The sequence below is a fragment of the Mesoplodon densirostris genome, chromosome 2 (assembly GCF_025265405.1).
Source record: "Mesoplodon densirostris isolate mMesDen1 chromosome 2, mMesDen1 primary haplotype, whole genome shotgun sequence".
Classification (NCBI taxonomy): domain Eukaryota; kingdom Metazoa; phylum Chordata; class Mammalia; order Artiodactyla; family Ziphiidae; genus Mesoplodon; species Mesoplodon densirostris.
Genome location: NC_082662.1, coordinates 33,784,948 through 33,803,864, shown reverse-complemented (window position 1 = coordinate 33,803,864; position 18,917 = coordinate 33,784,948). Strand labels below are relative to the sequence as shown.

General features: G+C 41.4%; 1 protein-coding gene across 1 annotated transcript in view; it reads right to left on the bottom strand.

The window, feature by feature from the left end:
• The window catches only part of ZMPSTE24 (zinc metallopeptidase STE24), a 60,568-nt gene extending 44,850 nt beyond the window's left edge, over positions 1-15,718 (bottom strand). The window contains exons 1-3 of the mRNA XM_060089586.1: positions 15,520-15,718; positions 13,390-13,536; positions 5,155-5,241 (exon numbers count right to left, since the gene is read on the bottom strand). Of these exons, the coding sequence (XP_059945569.1) occupies positions 5,155-5,241; positions 13,390-13,536; positions 15,520-15,642 (357 nt within the window). The 5' untranslated portion in view covers positions 15,643-15,718. The remainder of the gene's footprint in view (positions 1-5,154; positions 5,242-13,389; positions 13,537-15,519) is intronic.
• Positions 15,719-18,917: the final 3,199 nt, after the last annotated feature.

Below are 18,917 nucleotides of genomic sequence, written 5' to 3'. Positions count from 1 at the left end.
AATGGTGAAAAACTGAAACCATTTCCACTAAGATCAGGAACAAGACAAGGCTGCCCACTCTCACCACTCTTATTCAACCTAGTTTTGGAAGTTCTAGCCACAGCAATCAGAGAAGAAAAGGAAATAAAAGGAATCCAAATTGGAAAGGAAGAAGTAAAGCTGTCACTGTTTGCAGATGACATGATACTACACATAGAGAATCCTAAAGATGCTACCAGAAAACTACTAGAGCTAATCAATGAATTTGGTAAAGTAGCAGGATACAAAATTAATGCACAGAAATCTCTGGCATTCCTGTACACTAATGATGAAAAATCTGAAAATGAAATCAAGAAAACACTCCCATTTACCATAGCAACAAAAAGAATAAAATATCTAGGAATAAACCTACCTAAGGAGACAAAAGACCTATATGCAGAAAATTATAAGACACTGATGAAAGAAATTAAAGATGATACAAATAGATGGAGAGATATACCATGCTCCTGGATTGGAAGAATCAATATTGTGAAAATGACTCTACTACGCAAAGCAATCTACAGATTCAATGCAATCCCTATCAAACTACCACTGGCGTTTTTCACAGAACTAGAACAAAAAATTTCAAAATTTGTTTGGAAAAACAAAAGACCCCGAATAGCCAAAGCAATCTTGAGAATGAAAAACGGAGCTGGAGGAATCAGGCTCCCTGACTTCAGACTATACTACAAAGCTACAGTAATCAAGACAGTGTGGTACTGGCATAAAAACAGAAAGATAGATCAATGGAACAGGATAGAAAGCCCAGAGATAAACCCACGCACATATGGTCACCTTATCTTTGATAAAGGAGGCAGGAATGTACAGTGGAGAAAGGACAGCCTCTTCAATAAGTGGTGCTGGGAAAACTGGACAGGGACATGTAAAAGTATGAGATTAGATCATTCCCTAACACCATACACAAAAATAAGCTCAAAATGGATTAAAGACCTAAATGTAAGGCCAGACACTATCAAACTCTTAGAGGAAAACATAGGCAGAACACTCTATGACATAAATCACAGCAAGATCCTTGTGGACCCACCTCCTAGAGAAATGGAAATAAAAACAAAGATAAACAAATGGGACCTAATGAAACTTCAAAGCTTTTGCACAGCAAAGGAAACCATAAACAAGACCAAAAGACAACCCTCAGAATGGGAGAAAATATTTGCAAATGAAGCAACTGACAAAGGATTAATCTCCAAAATTTATAAACAGCTCATGCAGCTCAATAGCAAAAAAACAAACAACCCAGTCCAAAAATGGGCAGAAGACTTAAATAGGCATTTCTCCAAAGAAGATATACAGACTGCCAACAAACACATGAAAGAATGCTCAACATCATTAATCATTAGAGAAATGCAAATCAAAACTACAATGAGATATCATCTCACACCAGTCAGAATGGCCATCATCAAGAAATCTAGAAACAATAAATGCTGGAGAGGGTGTGGAGAAAAGGGAACACTCTTGCACTGCTGGTGGGAATGTGAATCGGTACAGCCACTATGGAGAACAGTATGGAGGTTCCTTAAAAAACTAAAAATAGAACTGCCATATGACCCAGCAATCCCACTACTAGGCATATACCCTGAGAAAACCATAATTCAAAAAGAGACATGTACCAAAATGTTCATTGCAGCTCTATTCACAATAGCCCGGAGCTGGAAACAACCTAAGTGTCCATCTTCAGATGAATGGATAAAGAAGATGTGGCACATATATACAATGGAATATTACTCAGCCATAAAAAGAAACGAAACTGAGCTATTTGTAATGAGGTGGATAGACCTAGAGTCTGTCATACAGAGTGAAGTAAGTCAGAAAGAGAAAGACAAATACTGTATGCTAACACATATATATGGAATTTTAAAAAAAATGTCATGAAGAACCTAGGGGTAAAACGGGAATAAAGACACAGACCTACTTGAGAATGGACTTGAGGATATGGGGAGGGGGAAGGGTAAGCTGTGACAAAGCGAAAGAGAGGCATGGACATATATACACTACCAAATGTAAGGTAGATAGATAGTGGGAAGCAGCCGCAGAGCACAGGGAGATCAGCTCGGTGCTTTGTGACCGCCTGGAGGGGTGGGATAGGGAGGGTGGGAGGGAGGGAGATGCATGAGGGAAGGGATGTGGGAACACATGTATATGTATAACTGATTCACTTTGTTATAAAGCAGAAACTAATAAAAAAAAATCTGTATGGATATTCACACACACTTTTACTTACTTATGTTGCTTCATAAGTGACTTTTCCATTCAACAAGTTCCATTCAATAAGTTGTATGAAATAACAGCACAATAACATTTTTTCCCTGACTGGCAGAAGTTAAAAATCATGTGTATAATAAGAACTGGTGAGGATCCAGGGAAAGAGTATTTTAGTGCTTCATACATTATGAAACAACAAAAATGAAAAAAGCTTGTTTCAGGTGGGAATTTGGTCAGCTGTTTCCTCTGTACCAGGTACATTAGATTTGAATTTCTTTTTCTTTTTTTTGGCCGCGCCGCACAGCATGCAGGATCTTAGTACATCAGCTAGGGAATGAACCCATGCCCCCTGAGTGGAAGCGTGGAGTCTTAACCACTGGACTGTCAGGGAAGTTCCTAGATTTGAATTTCAATTCCAGTGTTATCGTCTTCCATTTCTTTGCTACATTTTCATCTTTGTTGGCCAATTCCCTCTTTCAGTGATCCATCTTTGTAAAATGTCATGTGGATTTATAGCTGGGAGACCAGGAGGCAAGACGACTGCACGCTCTGAATCACTGAATAGCAGATGTGCAGTGATCAGTCACCAGCAGAATTTGAAAAGAGTGACATGATTGGTCACTGCATGAGCATCTGTTATTTGCACAGTGATTTGTGGACTGAAGAGCTAGCAGGGAACTTGTACTTTATGCAGTTATGTATGTAACATACTGTGGTAACTGAAATTTGAACCTGCTGAGGGACTGGTGTTACTAACTAAACCATGGTAAGTGAAATGTGTGTATATCAGAACTGTGCAGAGTGAGGACTGCCAGTACCATGCAGCCATTAAAGAAAACAAAGATCTATATAAACAGACAGGAAAAGATCTCTAAAGCACTGTTAAATACAAAAATAATGTCTCAGAACATTATATAAAATATGTCCCATTAACGTAAGGAATATTTTTATATGTATGTATATAAATTGGGTTTATTCGTTCGACAAATACTTATGGAGTACCTACACCGTGACTGGCATTGTTCTAGGCACAAGTCACAGCAGTGAAGAAAATAGGTAAGGTCTCTGTCCCCTTGGAGCTTAAAAGTCTTGTCAGGGTGACAGATAAAAAGTAAACGAATAAGCAGTAAGATAAATGCAAATAGTGGTAAGTGCCTCTATAAAGAAAATAAAATAAGGTGATATGCTTCACTAAAGAGTGACAGGGGGAATTCACTGGCAGTCCAGTGGTTAGAATTCTGCACTATCACTGCCAAGGGCCTGGGTTCAATCCCTGGTTGAGGAACTAAGATCCCACAAGCCACGTGGCTCGGCCAGGGGAAAAAAAAAAAAAAAAAGAAGAGTGACAGAGGGATGCTATTTTTTTTTTCCTTTTTTTTTTTTTTTTTTTGCAGTACGCGGGCCTCTCACTGCTGTGGCCTCTCCCGTTGCGGAGCACAGGCTCCGGACGCGCAGGCTCAGCGGCCATGGCTCACAGGCCCAGCCACTCCACGGCATGTGGGATCCTCCCAGACCGGGGCACGAACCCGTGTCCCCTGCAGCAGCAGGCGGACTCTCAACCACTGTACCACCAGGGAAGCCCGAGGGATGCTATTTTAGATGAGAGTGGTCAGAGAAGGCCTCTCTGAGAAAGTGACATTGAAGATGGGAACTAAAATAGGAGCCAGTCATGTTTATATGAAACCACCTTAAATTTTTTATGAAACAATACAGAGAACATGCAATTAAACTATAACAGCGCACATAGCAGGTCAGAACAGAGTCTATGAAGATACAGAGATATCACAGGAAGAAGAGGTCTTAAAGAGTTTGGCTCCTTTAGAAAATGGTACACAGAAAAGGGATACAGGATGAGCTGAATTAAAGCCCAGGGTACCTACATGTATAGATAAGACCCATCATTTCAAATAAACAATCAGGAAGGAGAGAACAGACTTGGCAATTTCCAAGAAAAAGCCAAAAGCAGTGTCCCAGCATCCATTATAGGCAGAAAGTCTCAGGTTGAAGGCTTTGATTCCAATAACTAGAATTCCTGGAAGAGTGGGCAGTCAACTCAAGCAGCTCAGTGGAGATTCTAAGAGGTATACTCTCTGTCTCTGTTGAAAGTATCTGCTAAGCATGTGTGGCACAGGGTATCTGCTTAGCGTGAGTTCAACATAATTCATGCTTCCCCTTTCATAGAGTTGTTCCCAAGAAGCAGCTGCCTACCAGAGACTACATTACCCAGCTCTCCTGTATCTGAGACTAAATGACTGGCTCAACAATGAAATGTGAAGGACAGGTATCACTTCGGAGCCAAGGCAGTTAAGAAGAGGATGTACTTTCTCCACCCTCTCATTCCATCTGCCTGTTGGATGCAGAGAACTTAGGGGCACTTAGGGAATGGCAGAGCCATATAAGAAGAGACTGGGTCTCTGACTTACCACATAAAAGGACGTCACCTGCTGACACCCAAAATACTCACACTGGGCTATTATGTGATTAAGAAATAAACTATTGTAATAAGCCATTGAAATTCTGGGGTTTGCTACAGTAACTTGCATTATGCTAACACAGGTCAACAAGGACTGCAGAGACAGAGAAACCTAATAACGGTAGGAGCCAAACAATTAACTTTAGGGCTTCCCTGGTGGCACAGTGGTTGAGAGTCCGCCTGCCAATGCAGGGGACACAGGCTCGTGCCCCAGTCTGGGAAGATCCCACATGCCGCGGAGCGGCTGGGTCCATGAGCCATGGCCGCTGAGCCTGCACGTCCAGAGCCTGTGCTCCACAACGGGAGAGGCCACAACAGTGAGAGGCCCGTGTACCGCAAAAAAAAAAAAAAAAAAAAAAAAAAAAAAAAAAAAAAAAAACTTTAGTAGAAAGCTGGCCAAGGAAAAAGAAAGACTGACAAATATATGCTAATGAATGACATACCTCATATTCTGGTCCAAAGCCAGCATAGTCACAGAACCGCCCAGAGAGTCTCCAGAGATAAGGGATTCCTCCAAAGAGAAGAATAAGCTATAAAACAAAGCACATGTTGGTCACATTGAAGCAGTACTAGAAACTATCATATGGAAGTATGTTAAAAAAAAAAAGAGAGATCTTATTTAGGATAAAATATGCATTTAGACAGATACAAACCAATTGAGATACTAAGTTTAGACTGTTAAAAGGTTTTTGCCTGTACACTTTATATGGATGAACTGCATGATTTGTTAATTTACCTCAATAAAGCTGTTTAGAGAAAAACAAACTTTTGCCAAAAGACCTTAATAATCAGGAACTAAGCTTAGAAAGGCTAAGCAACGTGTCAAAAATCCCACAGCTAACAAGTGAAAGAAATGGAATTTGAGCCAGGCTTTATGGCTCCATAGCTGGCTTTTCCTTGAAAGGAAATAGCCTCTTGGTTAGGACAAAGTATTAGTATCGGTATAAGTACAGAGTCACGTCCACCTACCATGTTGGGGGACAGAATGAGCTATCAGAGCCTTCTCTGGGTCAGGAAAAAGTGAATCCTGAGGTAGGAGTCAGGGTATCATAGGAGTAAGGCACTTTCTCAGCACCACCCTTTGTCTTGGGCAGATAAAGTGAACACAGATATTCACCAAACCAACAAGACATATGAATGAGGGAGCAGCTCTTAAAATGTGAAAAGAATACATGCTTCCAAAACACGACATCTCACAACAGATACCAAGTTCGTGGAATCATTTTGCCCAGAGGAGTCAACGTACTGTTTCTTCACTTGTGGAGCTCCGAGAACACAATGATCACACTCCTTGGTTAGAAGCACAATATTCCCATCCGTTCAGACATGGTTCCTTGTGGCTTTGAGGGTTTGGGGCACTATCATATATTTCTTAGGTGTCCTTCCAATCTACTTTCCAGTTTTATATATGTATCCATAAATAATAAAGTGGTTTACATATGCTTTTTTAAGAACACACACACACACACACACACACACACACACACACACACACACACACACACACACACACACACACACACACACACACACACACACACACACACACACACACACACACACACACACACACACACACACACACACACACACACACACACACGGACTTCCCTGGTGGCGCAGTGGTTAAGAATCAGCCTGCCAATGCAGGGGACGAGGGCTTGAGCCCTGGTCCGGGAAGATCCCACATGCCGCGGAGCAACTAAGCCCGAGCACCACAACTACTGAGCCTGTGCTCTCAGCCCACGAGCCACAACTACTGAGCCTGTGTGTCACAACTACTGAAGCCCGAGCACCTAGAGCCCGTGCTCCGTAACAAGAGAAGCCCGTGCTCCGTAACAAGAGAAGCCACTGCAAATGAGAAGCCTGCGCACCACAATAAAGAGTAGCCCCTAGGGCTTCCCTGGTGGCGCAGTGGTTGAGAGTCTGCCTGCCGATGCAGGGGACGCTGGTTCATGCCCCGGTCCGAGAAGATCCCACATGCCACGGAGCGGCTGGGCCCGTGAGCCATGGCCGCTGAGGCTGCGAGTCCGGAGCCTGTGCTCTGCAATGGGAGAGGCCACAACAGTGAGCGGCCCGCGTACCGCAAAAAAAAAAAAAAAAGTAGCCCCTGCTCGCCGCAACTAGAGAAAGCCCGCGCACAGCAACGAAGACCCAACGCAGCGAAAAATAAATAAATTTGTTTTTTAAGAAAATTAAAAAAAAAGAATATATATATACACACATAAATGATATCATATTGTATTTATCATTCTACAACTTACTTTTTACACTCTACATCTTTTTAGACCAATATATGGTGAGTTTTAACTCTATTTGGCATTATCAACTTTTTCTTTAAAGTGTTTACATCAATTTACATTCCCATTAGCCATACTTGAGCATTCCTATTTCCCCACAATCACACTCATACTTGATGCTACTCATCTCTTAGACTTTTTCCAGTATGCAGGGGATTGATACAATACCATGGGTCGCAAATATGGTCTCTGGACAGCAGCATCAGCATCGCTGGGAATATGCTAGAAATGTAAAGTCTCAGCCTCCACTCTAGAACTACTGAATCAGAAACTGGAAGTGGGGCCCAAGAGTCAGTCTCCAGTTAAATGTGATGTGCACCAAAGTTTGAAAATCACTGTTTTAATAGACTGCCTTTTTAAAGGCCCCTTAACTCTACATCCAGCTATTTCCACTTTACTTTAACTAACTCAATCTTGGATATAACCTGTTTTCCCAGAAGACGTGCTTTGGCACCACTGTATGTGGTATATGCTCCACTTGTTGAACTAATTCACTTGGAGTGGCATTTCCTTCATCCTATTCTCAATACTAATAAATAATGCAGAATTAAGGATTTATAATGCTTTGGGGGAAAGGCTGGAACACCTACTATTAAAAGTCCAGCTTTTTCTGTTTTAATTTATTTTTGGCTGCGTTGGGTCTTCTTTGCTGCACATGGGCTTTTTCTAGTTGCAACGAGTGGGGGCTACTCTTCGTTGTGGTGCACGGGCTTCTCATTGCAGTGGCTTCTCTTGTTGTGGAGCACGGGCTCTAGGCACTCGGGCTTCAGTAGTTGTGGCTCGTGGGCTCTAGAGTGCAGGCTCAGTAGTTGTGATGCACGGGCTTAGCTGCTCCGCAGCATGTGGGATCTTCCCGGACCACGGCTTGAACCTGTGTCCCCTACATTGGCAGGTGGATTCTTAACCACTGCACCACCAGGGAAGTCCCAAAAGTCCAGCTTCTAAGTAAGTATCAGGGGTACCTTTAATATGAACTTTGAATGCATTTATGAATGCATTTGGAAACTGCTATTGCAAACCTGTTTAGCATGCTTTGGGGAATAAAAAACAAAACACGGTGAACAGTAGTTTCTCTGTGTTGATAGGATGTCCTGTAAAAAGAACTAATGATGCCTACAAAAACAAGTCCTGTGCTTCCACATATATTATTTCACTAAAGTCTTGAGAAGCAGGCAGGGCAGGGAGCATGGTCATCTCGATTTTACAGATAAGGCAACTGAAACTCAGAAATGTTAAAGTAACTTGCCCAGAGAAACCCAGTGACTAAGTAATTGCTCTGTGTTGAGTACTATACTAATTGCTTCATTACATTATCTTACTCAGTCCCTGCCACAAAACCTATGAAATATGGTTTAATATCTACCTTTGTCTCATCTTAAAGAGGAGAAAAAATGAGACTCAAAGAGGCTAAACTGCTGACTCAGAAACAAGCAGAAATTGGAGAAGCTACAATTTGAACTTTTCTACTCTGCCCTAGTCTACTCCCCAGCCATTCCGTTTCTTGAGAGGGCTCTTTATTGACACCTATGAGATATCAGGAAAGTTTGTCTCAGAAAGGGGGGACATTTTATCTCTGGGTGCTCCGTCACATTTGTGTGAACAGTGGCATCTGTAATTGGTCACAAGGGCCTCTTATGTTCCCTCAGGTAGAAAGTACCATGGCAAAAAAAAGAGTCTAAATTAATCTTTGCACTTGTTCTTTGTGACCAAAGCTTACAAACCAATTAATTTTAATCAACACAAAACAGGAATTAATGAAATTGTTTTCAAACAGAACAGGATTTCAAAGTAACACAAAATACTTCCTATCTAATGGCAAATGTAGTTTACTAATTCCCCAAGGATAAATTTAGCACATTCATGTTGCAGTCCCTAGAGTTTCAAGAATGGTTTCTTCTGTGTAATTTTAAAGACTCAGAAGAGCAGAGTTTGAAATTCAGTTCTTCCATTTAGCAGTGAGTGTCACCTGGCCATTATATGGGCAAGCCATTTAATCTCTCTGAGTCTTTGCTTTAACCACACTAGTCCTAGTAGTCAATATTTGTCAATGCAAATGTTGTGACTAACTAGACAATTTTGTAATCATTTAACAAAGCTACAAACAGCCAGTTTCTTCTCTTTAAGTGAGGAAGCAATTATGGTAGCCAATCTCAATTATTTTTACATGTCTGTATCTTCGCCATAAGCTTCTTTGCCTTAAATACCTTGCTGCAAACATTTTCGCTGCATAACCAAATGGCTGTAAGGAAATTTTGCCTGTGAAAGATAAAATAACTGGTTGACAGTTTTGGGGCTGACAGTTTGGTTTCAACTGGTTTGCATATCCTCCAGTTAGCGATGTTATTGATGGCTTTGTTGAGCTGACAGATGATTTGCCCCAAGAGTTGGTTTCTTACTTTGAAACACACTACTTTGGAGGAGAAAGAGGTCTCGAAGGTGCAGAGTTGAACCCACATTTCCCATAGAGCTTCAGAACGTCTATCAGTGGACATTTGACTACATACCAAGAACGAACTATGGTATAGAGGCTTTCACAACGCAATACAGAGCTCTGTTACAAACATGCCTCCTAGTATTTGAAAACTGATACTTCTCTTAACAAAGGAAGAAGTTTCAGCAAAAAAGAAAAAGTGCAATGCTGAACGATGAGACAAATCAACAAGAAAAAATTGTATAAAATACTATAAACAGAAGACTTGGAAGACAAGTGCTTAGGTACAACTCACAAAATAAAATCAGTTATTTGTGCAGTATTGTCATGAATCCACACACATTTTAAATGTATTCAAATGTTTTGTATTTTGCAATAAAGTCTTTTTAATTTTGTTATTCATTTTACGTGTTTATGTCCTTTTTTTTTTTTTTTTTTTTTTGCAGTACGTGGGCTGTTCACTGTTGTGGCCTTTCCCGTTGCGGAGCACAGGCTCCGGACGCGCAGGCTCAGCGGCCATGGCTCACGGGCCCAGCCGCTCCGCGGCATGTGGGATCTTCCCGGACCGGGGCACGAACCCGTGTCCCCTGCATCGGCAGGCAGACTTTCAACCACTGCGCCACCAGGAAAGCCCGTGTTTATGTCCTTTTTAATGTCCCTCTTTTATTTTTCATTATTTTATCTTTTACTGCAAAACTGCCTTACAGTCAATTGGTAATGTGGTGAAAATGCTTGCAGCAAAGCTGTCTACAGCAAACATGCTTATGGTGAAAGCACCTACAACCTTATTTTTAATTTAGGAATCTGTCTCTTAGTGGTACTGAGGGACCTAAAAGAGTTCTGGAGGAACTATGACAGAGCATTTTTTCAAAAAGAATATAAAATCAAGCCATGCAAAGACATGGGAGACTCTTAAGTGCATATTACTAAGTGAAAGAAGCCAATTTGAAAAGGCTATAAACTATATGATTCCAACTATATAACATTTTGGAAAAGGCAAAACTATGGGAATGATAAAAAGATGAGTTATTGCCGAGGATTAGCGGGGAGGCAGGGATGAACAGGCAGAGCACAGAGGATTTTTAGGACAGTGAAGCTATTCTGTATGGCACTGTAATGGTGAATACAAGTCATTATATTTTTGTCCAAACCTATAGAATGGAAAACGCCAAAGGCAATGGTAATGTAAACTGTGGATTTTGAGTTATAATGATGTGTCAGTGTAGATTCATCTATTCTAACAAATGTACCACTGTGACTCGGGACATTGACAGTGGGAGAGTTCTGCACATATGTGGGGGCATGGGGTGTATGGGAACGCTCTGTACTTTCTGCTCAAATTTGCTGTCAGCCTAAAACTGCTCTAAAAAATAGTTTATTTTTTAAAAAGAATACATACCCATTTTTCATTAATATAAACTTCTAGATTCTATTCATGTTTATATCACTTTATATTGCACTATTCTGTAGCCCTTAAAAATTTCAACAAGGGATTTCCCTGGTGGCACAGTGGTTGGGAGTCCACCTGCCAGTGCAGGGGACACAGGTTCGAGCCCTGGTCCAGGAAGATCCCACATGCCAAGGAGCAACTAAGCCTGTGCACCACAACTACTGAGCCTGTGCTCTAGAGCCCGTGAGCCACAACTACTGAAGCCTGCGCGCCTAGAGCCTGTGCTCCGCAGCAAGAGGAGCCACTGCGATGAGAAGTCTGCACACCGCAACGAAGAGTAGCCCCCGTTCGCCCCAACTAGAGAAAGCCCACGCAGCAACCAAGACCCAATGCAGCCAAAAGTAAGTAAATAAATAAATAAATAAATAAATAAATAAAATTCAACAAAATATAACAACTTATTTTTTTGCCTAATGAAATAAGTAGAGTATGGTGGTTTGGCTCAGTTAAATATATGATAGATATGTAGAATTAGTTACATTTCAGAATGACAGAATGGTGCTGAATTTTAAACTAAGTTTTATAAATGAATAAAGAGTATTAGATCTGTCTTTAAATGTTTATTACATGTTCCAGTTATTTATGGCTGTTAGTAAAACCACCCCAAAACTTAAAGTAAATAAATAAGTAAGTAAAAGAGTTCTGGAGGAATAGTGATGATAATCATGCTTATGATGATAGAAAACACAATAGCCAATGCTTCTGGAGCACTTACAGCAGATCCAGCACTATTCTAAGCATCCTACATATATTAACTAATTTTCAGTCCTCTCACCAACACTATGAATGAGGAACTATTATTACCATACGATTTTAACAGAAAACCGAGGCACAGAAATGTTGAGTGACTTGCTTGAGGTCTCATAGCTGGTATGGTACAGCTGAGACTCAAACTCAAGCCACCTGAGTTCAGAGTCTGCTCTCAACCTCAATGCCATGCACTTTCAATTGTTCTTAGGGGTAGAAAACCAAGAACTGGTCTGTGGTGGCAGGGGGAATCTTACTCATTTTATGTGTAAAGCACATATATATATACACACATACATATATATATATATATATATATATATATATGTATATATATGTGTGTATATATATATGTGTGTGTGTATATATATATGTGTGTGTGTGTATATATATATATATATGTATACATACAGTACAGAAACAGACATACAGTATATCTCTGGTATTAAAATTTCATGGAGGGGCAACTAGGAAAATTGGCTAAAAAGGTACCAGGGTCAGGGGCCAGGGCAGATCATGAAAAGAAGACTGAGAAACACGGCTCTGTACTTTACAGCCTCTCTTCTTTTAGCATGGGGGAAGACTGGCCCTGTTTTACTAAGTAAAAATTATCTGTCACTCATTATTTCATTCAATACATATGAATTATGTGCTTATTATATGTCAGGTACTAGGTATAAAATGATGGACAAGACTTTAAAGTACCCTATCTTTAGGGAACTACCAGTCTGTCAGCTAAACAGGCAAATTCAATATAATATGCTAAGTACTCTGATAGGAATAATGATGGGATGCTACTTTATCCAGACTTGAGGGATGGGGAAGTTTCAGACGGTTTCTTAGAAGAGATGATGTCTCAGCTGGATCCTAATGGAACAGTAGGGATTTATCAGGCCCCAGTGAGAGAGTGGAGACGAAGTGGGAGAGGAAGGGCACCCCAGACAGAGATACCAGCATGTGAAAAGACTCAAGGTCATAAGAAACCAAGCTGGGTATGAGATGGACAATAAAGAAGCGGAAAGAATTTGGGGGAAGGAATAAAAAGATGAGGCTCAAGTAAGCAACTGCCAGGTCAAAAGGACCTCATAAAGCGTGCCAAGAAATTTGGACTTTACCCTGAAGGAAACAGCGGGCCAGCAAAAGCTTTTATGTAGGAGAATAACATGATCAGAATCGTGTTTCAGGGTTCCTTGCGCTACAATGTAGAGGACAGGTTACAGAGTTGAGAGGCAGGAAGAGGAGCTGGGATTGCTACAAGAATAACCTACAACAAAAGGTTCTTTTTTGAGACTTCACTGGTGGTCCAATGTGTAAGACTCTGTGCTCCCAATGCAGGGAGCCCAGGTACAATCCCTGGTCAGGGAACTAGATCCCACATGCCTCCACTAAGAGTTCGCATGCTGCAACTGAAAGATCTCGCATGTTGCAAGGAAGATCTGGCATGCAGCAATGAAGATCCCACGTGCCCCAATGCAGCCAAATAAATAAATATTTTTTTAAAAAGTTCTTTTTCATACCTGGCCTCAGGGTGACAGTTACCATATTCTACAGTTTTCAACTGCCTAAACAGTTATGTTTCTGCCTCTTTTGCTCCACACTCATTACCATCAATAACAAAGGTTAAGAAAGCATTCTGGGATTTGTAGGTGTGGTACCCTCTTTTGTGTCACAAAAATACAAAAATGAAAATAAACATTCCGAAGTATTAAATAAGTTGACAGACTGTTTCCCCAAGAAGTAAATTACTCACAGTGCCTTCAATCTCTGAATAGAGTCCTGACCAGAAGCTGAAAGTACTTTTATCCAGCTGATACAGTCGAGATTTCTCAAATGTTTCTGAATCCATGATCTGTCCTAACTCCAGTGGTACATGAGTTGTTGTTTTATATATCCGTCTCTGAAATATTTTGAAGAAAACACCTTAAGGAAACAGTCAAGCTAACTCATTACTTATTACAATAGTCATTTACGATCAAACTTTGGTTTATAACAATAACTTGTCACTTAAGCCTGTTGAATTTGCTTTACACATACACAAATACTGCGTTTGATGAAGTACACTGACCACTAAAACAACTCGTGCAGGAAAGTAAAGGCATGAGAGAACCTGCAACTAGTTGACTAGGTGAAACCTTAAAATCAAAGCTGTCACACGCTTTGGTTTGCAGAGGTAAACCAAAATTGTAACATTACAAAGAGTACTACTCATCCAGGTATAGCATACATCCTATAATATAGAAAATAAATTCATGGACAGAAGGAAGTAAATATGCTATTCATGAGTTTTAACAGATAATGTGGCTAGTCACTAAATTTGATTCTAGAAGCCAAATTAAGGGAAATTTGAGGAATGACAGAAACAGATCAGGTCTTCAAGAAAGACAAACTTTCTCGTTATACCAAATTCTAGAAAGTAATTTCAGCCCATGGTACATAATACAGAGAACAGATACCAAACAATATAATGGACAGCATTTTCTACAATGGTTTTACAATAAATCTCTATTCTCTATTTATTATTGGATACCTTACCAAACCCTTGATAAAGGGCATTACATGAAAGCATAACTGAAGAAAGAAGACATTATTGAAAGGTAGTTACTGTAACTAGGCTTATTATTAAAGTAAGACAAGTAGGTAGATGTTCAATACCCCATCTCCAATTTAGACAGTACATACTGTGTGCTTACTTTCTGCAAAGGATCTTCCGTAGGCCTACAGCATTCTGTACTAATGAAGCTATCTTAAGAGCTAGTCAGAGAACCTAGTGCTAAACAGCTTAACACCTCTTTGAATATCCTGGACTAAAAAAAGAAATCTAGATATAACCCAGACAATGACAGATATAGAAAATTTTTTAATTTTCAATTTAAAGATTCATACAGAATGTACTCTGAGAGGAGAAATTTGCAGAGGAAAAAGATTGTAGTGCTCAAGGAAAAGGTTCCAGCAGTTAAAAAAAGAAATGTTTTCCTAACCATTACAGTTGACTTGATTCAGTGCCAACACAGAAGAAAACCAGCAGTGAAAGACTGCCATAAAGTGGTCAATTAAACTTCAAATCTATCTCATTTAAAAGTTCAGATCTCAGAAATTCCCTGGTGGTTCAGTGTTTAGGACTCCGAGCTTCTACTGCCCGCCAGGGTGGGAGAACTAAGATCCCACAGGCCACATGGTGCGGCCAAAAAATAAATAAATAAATAAAGTTCATATCTCTAATCCATCAAACTGTTAATTGTGATTATCTCCAGGGAACTGTTATTAAGTAACTTTAACTTTCTACTTTACTGTTTAATTGTTTGAATAAAAACAATAAAGAAGCTTTTAAGAAAATGTTCTTTGGGCAAAAACAACAATATACACTTTTTTTTCTTTCTTTTTTATTTTTTAAAGGGAAAAGAGTTCAGGTCTTTGGAAGGACTGAGAAATCTTCATTTTCAGAAAATGGCTTCCCAGTGCTGTGGTTGAGCATGACACAAATATCATGGGGAAGTTGTGATTCTAAAATTTTAGCATCTTCTTTCTGAAGGTTTATGAGCTGCTGCCAAAAATAAAGGAAGTAAGTCTGGGCCCGAGAATCCTTAGGAAGCTGTGGGGCAGGTACAAGAGCTCAGGCCTGAAAAGGCGGCAGCCCTGCCTACCCTCTCACCAGACCCTAAGCGGCCTGGGGCCCATGATCACGTTGCTGAAAACGTCCTGAAGCACCAGATCCCCTCAAGGCCTACCCCATCATCGGGCCAAGTTAGGAGGCTCAGTTGGGACCCATAAGGTCGGGGCCGGTGCTGGGGCCGCAGCAATCATCCAGGGACTTGGAGTCGAGACCGAGGCTGGCCTAGAGCTGGCCGGGTGTCGGGGTCAGCTGGGCCCTGTCTAGGCTCACCTGCCGCCGTGCTAGGAAGGTCTCCCAAAGATACACTGTCCAGGAGAAGAGCAACACGGCCCCGAAGATACGCTTCTCGGCCGACATCTCCCACATCGCGTCCAGAGACGCCCACATCCCCATGACCACCCCGTTCCGCCGGCTCCTTCAGCGAGCACTGGTGCCACACCGACACCCGTCCCCTCAGAGCATCCCTGCAGTGTCACAGCGATATCCGTCCCTCCCGAGAGCCCCTATACCGACACCCGTCCCATCCCACGCCCTCTGCTCAGCCCGCAGTGTTACACAAACACTCTTCCCCCGGCTGACGCTCCCTAGGGCCGCCTAGTGTCTGCAGAACAGGATAAGCTCCGCCTTCCTCACTTCCGGCCCACAGTCCGAGTTCCGACCTGCGCCAGCCGCGGCTCCCCTGAGCTGCGTTGCACCGACATTCTTTCCCCTCCCCTTCACGGCGTGTTCCTGCCGAGGGTCCGGCTTCCCTACTGGGCCTGGCAGAGCCGCGGACTCTCCGCTTTCTAGCCTTCCGAGTGGCAATTTCTTCTCTTCGTTCTGGGGCTTGCCCTGGCTGGGCTGCAGCCTGCGCCGTTCTTTCCGCGGTCAGGACCACTGGTCTTCGGGCTAAGCGGGAACGGACAGAGTGGGCCGCCGCTCCCGCCCTGAGGTAGCTGGGAAGAACAGAGGAGCCGGCTTCCCACGCTCTATAAATCATTCCTCTGAACTGGTGCTACTCAGACTGTGGTGTGTTCATCCCTGGGATACCTTAAGACTAAGGTTAAGAGCGGGACTAAGCATTATAAGTGTGTTTTGGCCTCTATTGGGCTGTTCTGAATTCAGGCATATTAGAGAGTGGGTAATGAGTTTTGTTTTTGTTTTGAACCCGTCGTGCAGCTTGCAGGTCTTAGTTCCCCCACCAGGGATTGAACCCGGGGCCGCGGTAGTGAAAGCCCAGAGTCCTAACCACTGGACCGCCAGGGAAGTCCCGTAGGCAACATTTTTTTGTTTACTGAAATGGCAGGCAGCATTTTTTTTTTTTGTCCACAAAACCAAAGAATTGATTAATATTCTAACAAAACTACAAGTATTATCATACATTAATGTGAGTAATATTTCTCGGCACCGTATCTACTAAAACAAAATAATAAAATTGAAAGTGGACCCTGCTTATCTAACAGTAAGAAATAGTCATTCAGATACATGAATTAATTGGTGGAGAAGCCCCATCTGTCTCACTGAGAGATGCATTTCCAGTAGAATTTTACCTTTTATATTTATGTATTATCGAATTTGTAATCGTGTCAAAAGAGCAGCCACATGTTAAAAGGTAATTGTAAAATTACTTAGTTCAGAGGAATTCTTTCTAATATGTGGAGCCATACAATTACAGGAAAAAATTTTAAATTTTACTTTAATACATTTTTATTGCAAAGATGTGATCAATAAAATGTTTTTCAAACATAAAAAGTGTTACATTTGGATAACATTTTATGGGGAAGTGGAACATAAATATAAGTTATAAAGGAACAGTGTAGAATTATCGAATGTTAAAGAGCTCATTCATGTACTTTTAAATGGGTGATGGTTATTCAATTGTTACGTAGATTCTGTTGGACACACTATGAAGAATGATTTAACAGTTTTATCTTAAATTGTCATTATTTACAATTTGCGAGAATTTACATCCATTGCAACTATTTCAATTTACGATGAAAACTTCTAGATACCAACTTAAAAATATGAGGGGATAAACATTTTTTCAGAATGCTCACTTGGACTATCACTGCTATGTCCTCTTCAGTCTTGTCTTCTCCTATCTGGGTCCATCCAGCCTGCTGCAGTTGGTCCAAATCCTCACAAAGCCCCTGCCACCCAAACTGTGTGGCTAAGGGCACAGGTTTAGAGTCATGTTTACGTTCTAGTCACAGCTGCACCACATATTAACAGCTTAACCCCTCTGTGCATCATTTCCTCATCAGTAAAATGAGAATAATAGTATTTACCCCCTCACTGTGAGGATCAAATGAGAAAAATCATATAAAACTCTTAGTCATGTGTCTGGCTCTGAATAAGTGCCCAGTAAAGATGAGCTACTGGCTCACCATACTTGGGAAAATTGCACCATAGTTGATCTGTCACCATGTGTCTGAGGAGATAAGGGATCAGGAAGCTGGTATGAGGTTTCTAAAAGTCAAAACTGGAATTCACTCATTCATTCAACAAATACTGTGTGTCTGCTAAGTACCAGACAGGGTTCTAGGTGCTGGGGATATAGCAGTGAACCAAAGCCCCTTCCTCTCCTGAAACTTAACATTCTTAGTGGGCTAGGGTGGATGAGGAGTTGACAGATAAGAAGCATATATGTAACAGTAAAAGCGGAGGACGTGACAAGTGCTATGAAGAAAAAGCAGGGAAAGAGGGATGCAGTGTGTTGGCAGGGGCACTGTAAGGTGGTCAAGGAAGACCTCTCAGGTTGTTACTCAGAGACTGGGTCACCTCTTGGTGGGTATCGAGCCACAAAACACAACCAATGGGAATTCCCTGGTGGTCCAGTGGTTAGGACTCCGTGCTTTCACTGCCGAGGGCCTGGGTTCAGTCCCTAGTCGGGGAACTAAGATATTGCAAGCCGCATGGCACAGCCAAAAACAAAAACAAAAGACACAACCTAGCCAAAGAGTGGGAGAAGGAAGGATTTACTACTTGCAGCAAGTAAGGAGAACACCAAGGATCTTTCCCAAAGCAGTCTCCCCGAACAGCAAAATTGGGGGAGTTTAAGCATATTCATGAAGGAGCTTGAGCACAGGAGAATTCAGCATAGAATTGGGGCAAAGGTTGCCAGAGCCCAAGCTCTAGTTGACTGAAGTCATGAGGGTCAGAAAAGGTCAGCACCATCATTCCTTAGGTTCCACCCAGTTTGGGATCTTTGCATGTAGTTACCATCCTTCACCTGGGTGGGGACTTAAGTTCCTGAAGAACAGCTCAAAGATATGTACCAGATTGTTATAGGACTCTGTTTTAGCGCTGAACTATTGCTTTTTTTCTTTCTTTTTTTTTTTTTTTTTTACTGGTGTATAGTTGTTTTACAATGTTGTATTAGTTTCTACTGGACAGCAAAGTGGAGTTCCCTGTGCTATACAGCAGGTTCTCATTAATTATCTGTTTTATACATATTAGTGTATATACGTCAATCCCAATCTCCCAATTCATCCCACCTCTCTTTTCCCCCATTGGTGTCCATACGTTTGTTCTCTACGTCTGTGTCTCTATTTCTGCCTTGCAAACCAGTTCATCTGTACCACTTTTCTATATTCCACAAATATGCATTAATATACGATATTTTGAACTATTGTTTCTTGACTGCTTTTCCTTTGTTCCTGCCTTCTTTTGTTCCCTTAAGCTCATTA